The sequence below is a fragment of the Lingula anatina genome, chromosome 8, assembly GCF_051362555.1.
Source record: "Lingula anatina isolate TDL-2025a chromosome 8, LinAna3.0, whole genome shotgun sequence".
NCBI classification, from domain to species: domain Eukaryota; kingdom Metazoa; phylum Brachiopoda; class Lingulata; order Lingulida; family Lingulidae; genus Lingula; species Lingula anatina.
Window position 1 is genome coordinate 6,679,821 of NC_141774.1, and position 8,243 is coordinate 6,688,063.

Genomic DNA, 8,243 nt, shown 5'->3' on the forward strand with positions numbered 1-8,243 from the left:
GATGTTCTTTTTTTTTTTGCCAAAACGAAGAGTTATTATTCCTTTAACTGAATGACTTGTTACCAACGTAATCATCATCCTTTACTTAATGTCAGGAGGTGGCGGTTTAATCTATGAAACGCATAGCACTCAGTCCGCCTCAGTCCCAGTTGGGTCGATCTTTGAAGACCAATGCTGAGAAGGCGCCTTAAACAGTTTACCTGCCATACAGTATAAAGAAACACTGCGGCATATGGTGTTGCGATGCATATAGCATATAAGTTTAATTCCCAATGCCACTATATACATTTACTAACACTCGATAACCCGTAAAATTCTGAATTACAGTATGTTGACCCTGAGCAACGTGCGCCAGCTGTGCAATGTGCGCTATGACCTACTTACAAGGCGCAGACTTGAGCTTAATCTATAGATAACACGACCTTAACACGTCCTTGACACGGCGTTTGAATACATAACGTAAGGGGGAGATATTCCATGCATAACCCAAGCTGTTGCTGAGTGTCGGAACACATTCCCATCAAGGAGGGTATAATGGCGGAGAACGTACCGTCCCTTACTCTAAATAATGGCGTAAAAATGCCCATCATTGGACTTGGAACTTTCCAAGGAACGTACGATTACAAGGTAGATTGGAGTTCGTACAATGTACCGCCGATATTTGAGTGTGGGGGTGGGGGTGGGGGTCACGTGGGAGTGGGGGGGGGAGTACGCTTTTGTAAGATCTCTGTGTGTTACGTGCATGGACAGTATATAGAAACAGTATAGATCAATTAAGAAATTTAGTGAGTGCTTACGTGTGTGTGTGTGTGCACGTGCGTACATGTGCTAGAATGGGGTCATTGTGTGTGTGTGTGTGTGTGTGTGTGCGTGTGTGTGTGTGTGTGTGAGAGAGAGAGAGAGAGAGAGATCCATAGACTCCTGTGGGATTTCCATATAGTGCTTAAGAGACGGCCTTTAGGATGTTCTACTGAAAATTTCATAAGGGTTGGGTTTGCTTTAATAGCAAATAACATACATGTAATCTGAAACACTCAGATTTGAATAGCCAATATAGATGAGGAGGTTCATTCCGTTTACAGTATACACCTTATTCTTTCACCCTAGAGCCCTTTCGATACTGTAGTCGAAGTAACCAAGGCTGCAATAGACGATAGCTATAGGCACATAGACACAGCCTTTATCTATGATACAGAAAAACCTGTCGGGCATGCCATCAATGACAAGATTAAAGAGGGCGCTGTGACACGAGATGAAGTATTTATCACCTCCAAGGTAAGCGGAATTCGAAGCTCAAGCATTCTTTAGATTCACGGCCGTATTTTGTTATTATATTAACCAGCAATACCCAGGTACATGTAATAGGCATTCCGTCTGGTCTGACCTTATTGCCAGGGGCACTGTGAAGCTAGATTGTAAACTATTCAAACCTTTTTACGGGATAGCTTCGTATTGCCGATATGGGTTCAATATTAAATCAAAATCGAGCTGGAAATCTAGAACCTAGGGTATTCTGGTCCTGTAACCGTCTCTCTGTACCCCTATCAAAAAAAAAAAAAAATGTATATATATATATATATATATACTACCTCTAACTATAAACTACCCCTGTATTTACGAATATGTTGTAATATTTTTCCTCTATCCATTATTCCTCTATGCATTACCACCATCCTCCATTCAAAACACCTACAGTACACCCACACTACACCCACTCATCTAACCACCATCCTCCATTCAAAGCACCTACAGTACACCCACACAACACCCACTCATCTAACCACCATCCTCCATTCAAAGCACCTACAGTACACCCACACAACACCCACTCATCTAACCACCATCCTCCATTCACAACACCCACTCTACACCCACACTACACCCACCCATCTAACCACCATCCCCGATTAACAACACCCATTCTACACCCACACTACACCCACCCATCTAACCACCATCCTCCATTCACAACACCCACTCTACACCCACCCATCTAACCACCATCCCCGATTAACAACACCCACTCTACACCCACACTACACCCACCCATCTTACCACTATCCTCCATTCACAACACCCACAGTACACCCTATCTGTTCATATTGTGTTTTACAATCAGCTGTGGAACAACGCTCACGCCCGCGAAGATGTCCAGGTTGCAGTAAAGAAGAGTCTCCAGGCGCTGGGGATGGAGTATATTGACCTCTTCCTTGTTCACTGGCCGGTGGCTTATAAGGTATGGACAAATTATATTTACAGGGAGACAGACAGACAGGTAGACAAACTGGCTAACAAACACACTGACAGACAGACAGACAGACCGACTAACAGACAGAGAGACAGAGAGCATAGAAACAGATGGTCAGAAAGGCCGCTATAGAGAAAGAAAGAAAAAAAAAGAAAGGACAAATCGGCAGAAAGCTAGACAAGCACAGGAAAGAACAAGCAGTCAGACAAGCAATTATGTACACAGAAATATAGTAAGAAAATAGGATAAACAACAGACCGTATGGACAAAAGTTGTTGCCACAGCCTTACTTCCACACTTCCTATTTCGTAATTAATTTAGTAATTCAACGTTTTAAAAAAAATTCTAAATACATCGTTTTAACTTACGTTCAGAGCGGCGAGGAATGCCACCCCAAGGACGCAGATGGGAAAATAGCCGTTGCGGACGATGACGAACATGATTACCTTGAGACATGGAAGGTTAGTACCCCTCCCCCCCCCCCCCCCCCCCCCCCCCCCCCCCGATATCTCCCGACTGAAATGTATTGATATTTGCTCTCTCGCTCTCTCATTTGGATTCTTAGAATTTACAGAGAATAAGATTGCCTAAAAAGAAGAAATTGTATATAACTTGTTTTGTATTTTTTACTCCAGGATATGGAAGACATACTGGAAGCAGGGTTAGTCAAAGCTATCGGCGTCTCCAATTATAACATAGATCAAATGCGCCGACAGGTGGAGAATTGCAGGATAAAGCCAGCTGTCTTAGAGGTGGGCATGTTTGTGACGATTTTAGAGTACGCATATGTATGCGCGTGGAAATACCGTTAAGTGTGTGTCTGCATGTGCGTTATTCTCTCCCACTATCCAATCAGACTATGTATGCACGCGCGCGTCTTACGTGACGATCTTGAATGCGTGTCCGTGTCCGTGTGCGCGTGGAAATACCGTTATTTGTTTGCCTGCATGTGCTTTATTCCCTCCCCTCGGTCTCAAACTATGCAATCGGGTGCTTCCTACGTAAGCATGTATCGGTAGATGTGTCAACATATGCAGTATTCTCTCTGTCAGAAGCCACTTTCTCTCTCTCTCTCTCTCCTTCTCTCTCTCTCTTTCTCTCTCTCTCTCTCACTCTCTCAAAGTATCCGTGTGTGTATGCCCGCGTGTGTGCGTGCGGAAATAAACTTGCGGTTTGTCTAAGTTGATAGTTTGTCTAAAACACATTTTTGGTGTTTGGTATCATTTTGGCGTTCGGTTTTTTCTTAGATCGAAACACACCCATTCATGGCCAATGAGGAACTGGTGGATTTCTGTCAGACGCACGGGATAGCCGTGATCGGGTATAGTCCCCTGGGGAAGCCCGGACGCTCTTGGTAGGTGACACGAGTGGACTTTGTTCAAAGAAAGGACTCTGGGTGATAGAGATTTTTTTACAGAGTGGACAACTCAATTTAATAGCTTTTATTCGCATTTCGAAATGAATTGGAAAACGCCCTATATCGCCCAGCAAAGCTGTGTTAGATTTAGTAGAATTAACATTCAGAATCGGCTCGTTGCATTGCACGTTCACATTATTAATCGGCGACTTCTCATTTAATTTTTGTCCCGGACCTTCATAACTGTACATTAATATCACAGACGCCAAGTCTCTCCGTTGTTAAGGCCATTCTCCAATTATTTACAGGTGTTATTCTATTGTTATTTTAATAGACTTCAGACAATAGATCTTTGTATTTTGAGCTCTGCCATATCTGGATTTCAAGTCCTCCCGGAAAGTGTATTCTCGTAATTATACGTGAAATGTAGACCGACATGCATTGTTGAAGACACAATATGTTTTAACTCATACGTTTAATTTTTATGTTATTCAAGTTAGAACTTATTTATTCATTTTTAGGAAAACGGAAGGAGACCCGGATATTTTCACCAACGAAACCATAGCAACCATTGGGAAGAAGTACAACAAGTCTCCTGCACAGGTAAACAGACCCCGTTTAGTCTACACGACAATACCTCACTGGCGTGCCTGGAATTTACTATTTCGCATGCATTGTACACCTTTAAAATTAATGAAGTTTTTTTTTTTTTTTTTAATTTTAACATATATAAGTACATAACAAAAACCTACGGTAACGTACACTGTATATTCCTTTTTGGGTTTAGAAGAAGAATCATTTTTTTTTTATTATTCATGGTTACAGGAGAGTGAAACTTTGATACAAACTTCATCATGAACAGTGTAGGACACTAAAATAATCAAACATAAGTTTTTAAGAGCATTTGACCTGATTTGCACCTCTATATTGGGTTTTGGGGGTTTAATTGTAATTCACATGTCTGCCTATAGGTGGCGCTTCGGTACCAAGTCCAGCGACAGGTTTGCCCTGTGCCCAAAACTAAGACCTTGTCACGGCTGAAAGAAAATATAGATGTACGTATTGTATAGAGGTTTGCTTTCTTTTACCCTTTTGTCCTTTTCTTTATTTGATTGAGAAGTCCTTGTGGATGAAGTCCTTGTAGATTAAGGCTGTATTCCAAGAGCTTTTAGATCGATCTATCCCGCGGGGAGTCTCACTAGAATACTGTCAGATAATCCGGCTTAAATGTCCGTCCCGCCTACTACAAGCTGTAAGGGGTAATTAAATTTTTTGTCCGCCCGGCTGACAGCTATTTAGCGTGAACCCCCAGGGAGTTAGGTCGATCTAAAGTAGATCGATCTAATCTCTGGAAATGGGGTCTAAGGCTTGCTTGGTGTCTTTGTGTAAATTCATTTTATATTTCCAGTTTGGCTCAAGTTATGTGAAAGCTAAAAACTAGATTAATAAAAATTGGGTCAACATAGGCTCAAGATTAACTCAATTACCATATCTGTCTGTTAATCTGGTTACATTCAGCGAGCCCCCTCTTTTTTGACGTCTCCTTGCTTTAGATACTTTAACACCAATATTGCAAAGTCAACTTTAAAAAGGTTTTGTGTGGTTGAAGGCGTGTAATTTCGCACACAAACAACCAATTATCTATATAATTACTTTTTCATTTATTGTCGCAGATATTTGACTTCGAACTCTCTGGAGATGACATGAAAAAGCTTGAGAAACTTAACCAGAACTTCAGGGTATTGTGGCTGGAGAGGTCAGTTAACGGTTGATAAGTTTAATACAATACTTGAAAAACTAAATCATAACTTCAGGGTATTGTGTCTGGAGAGATCACTTAACGGTTTAATTTAACACAATAAACTTATTACTTGACTGAAACATTATTATCTTTTAAAGTTAATTCGGTTTGTTCTTGAAAAAAAGACTTTTGGGCGATATTTATTGGTACCAATAGTGTTACGGGGTAATGTAACCTATTTCGATCTAAATGTCTATCTAACAACAGGATGTGTATAATTGATACTGTTCTTTATTTTTCAGTCTAAAACACAGCAAAAATTATCCATTCCATTCGTAAATACAGGACTAGGAGGTGTATCATGCTGAATTAAGTCTCGCGAACGGTGGATCATCTCTCATATTCGTCAGACAAACGTCCAATATACCGGTGATATCTTGCAGTTTATTTTATTTATTTATTTATTTTTGTCTTGAAAAAGGCGCCAAACTCGAGATGAGTTTTATTCTTCACGTTTAAATGTGGCAATTCATCTACACAGAGCAGCAACGAACTGAAACCTCAATCAAATTTGCCTTAAAACCATATGCGTACAGAGTATGAACGAAATGGGGGGGGGAGGGAATAAATACACAAGGAGCGCAACCAATACGGGCTTGCTTTCCCATTCTTAATGCGTGTTCGGGGATTATGAAGAACTTCTGATAGGTATAACGGGACTACATGAACATTTTGGGAGGAAAACTATGCAGCACAATGAAATCGCAGACACCCGCTGTACCACCATAGCCCCGGTTTCAAAAAATAAATAAATAAATAAATAATTAAAAATTAAAAATAAATAAAAAAAAACATAAGTCAGGGTTTCTATGGCTACTTACAAACATTACATGGTCACATGTGCATATTTTTCCATATCAGGAGTAGTGTAGCAGAACTCTCATGGAAATCCTAGTCAATTAAGCCAGGGAACTGACTTTGATTTTTTTTTAAATTTATTTTATTTATCATTTATTTTTTATTTTCTGTGTGAAACTTTGGACTGTTTTTGGTGCTTTGATTAAAAAATAAAGGTTTTCTGGTCATCAGTTCAAGTTTTTTAAAGTGATCACTGGGGAACACACACACACACACTGGACAATACAAGTGTAGCCCTTTCTGAACCAATACTTTGGGGGAGATAAATGACTGTGGACTGATATGCACCTGGTATTATTTTATTAACATCAAATTTCACAAAAAGATCAACAGCACAATTCCATGGTACAGCGGTTTTATACTCATTAGTCACATTATAAGTAGAGCAGGCATTATAACATTGATTACTCTGATTCAAGGGGTTTAACTTCTATTGTCCAGTGTGTGTAGTCAGGGCCGTAGCCTGAGCAAAATGCCAGGGGGGGCAGTAAGCGGACACAAAGGGGCGAAGCTACCGAGGGGGGTGGGTGTGGTGTGTAAAATCCAAATTCCAGGGGGGGGGGGGCAGCTGCCCCCCCCCCTGCCCCCCGGAGGCTACGGCCCTGGTAGTATGTGTTTTGTTGCAATACAAGGGTCAAAATCGAAAATTGTAGAATACACTTCTCACGAGATAATTATGTATCACTAGCGAAAAAACAAGATTTTACCAAGAAGTTGGGGAAGGGGGCAATATTAGAAGCTTGATTTGGTGAGTTCCATACTGTCATTCGAAATAAATTTATTTGTTGCAATATACCTGTATGTGTGAGATACCGAGCGATATATGCCATAACACCTCGAGCGTCAGCGAGAGGTGTTCATGGCATATATCTTGAGAGGGTGACAGGGTATTATTTGACATACATACCGAGAAAAAATACAGTCCATTATCCTAAAACACCCCTAAAACCGAATAAAGTGACCAAATATCACGCTCTAGAGATGTTATACGGAATAAACTCGTCCACGTGCGCTGGTAACCTCCCGCCAAATTCTTACGTAATGTCTGACCAATTTGGTCAATTTTTGCTAAATACTTGTCGTGGACGTTCAACTGGCTTGAGAAGTATTGAATCAACCGTCGACACTGACCATGCACGTCTCAGCTGAGCCACACCTTGCTGGGACTGCTGCGGAAACAAGGTCCCAAGGCAAAACCTCTCCTTTTTAGTGACATTTCTGATAAATAAGGAGCGTCGGACCGGTATATAGTCAAACTAATTTTCACAGGTGCAAAGGAGAAAGAAATTTACTTTTTGGTGATATTTCTGACAACGAGGCAGTTTCGGAATATATTCAAAATCGACGGATGTTTATTACAAGTTCACGGGAGTAATAATTCTAGTTTTTTATTGTTATTTCTGACGACGAGGCGGTTACGGAATATAGTCAAAATCAAACGGATGTTTATTTCAAGTCCACAGGAGTAATAATTCTACGTTTTGGTGACATTTTTTTACTACGAGACGGGTTCGGAATATACATGTGCTGGTTTTCAGAGGATTCATGTGCTACATGTTATTACAAGTCCAAAGGGGGAATACATTTGATATTTGCCGATATATCTGATAAAGAGGAAGAATGAACAGCTTAAAAACAAAAGGTAAATAACACAACCCTCGTTAAAAAGTTATAGATTTACAAATAATTTGTATGCACGTGTGGCTTAAATATAAACTAATTCCCGTTTTCAAACCATACCCACATGATATTACTTAGTGTAATAAAGTGATAAATAATAATTGTTAAACGTGAAAAGTTGTTAAACGTGAAAAGTATGCAAATTTTTTAAGAGCGTGAGAGATTTTAAATTTGTCTACTGGTAGGTATATAACGCAAGCAACGTCACTATTCTCTTGATGCCAAAAAGGTCACATGATCACTGTCTTTGGCTTTCAGCATTTAAGTGACCTCGACTGATTTAACAAAGATGTAGTCTT

At 40.3% G+C, this 8,243-nt stretch overlaps 1 protein-coding gene across 1 annotated transcript; it reads left to right on the forward strand.

Moving 5' to 3' along the window:
- Positions 1-489: 489 nt before the first annotated feature.
- Positions 490-5,917, forward strand: LOC106181547 (aldo-keto reductase family 1 member B1). The gene is made up of 10 exons (XM_086994321.1): positions 490-627; positions 1,108-1,275; positions 2,120-2,236; positions 2,623-2,709; positions 2,884-3,000; positions 3,496-3,602; positions 4,127-4,208; positions 4,577-4,660; positions 5,279-5,361; positions 5,649-5,917. Exons 1-10 carry the CDS (start codon positions 535-537, stop codon positions 5,683-5,685), a joined length of 975 nt encoding a protein of 324 aa, XP_086850447.1. The 5' UTR covers positions 490-534; the 3' UTR covers positions 5,686-5,917.
- The last annotated feature ends 2,326 nt before the right edge of the window (positions 5,918-8,243 follow it).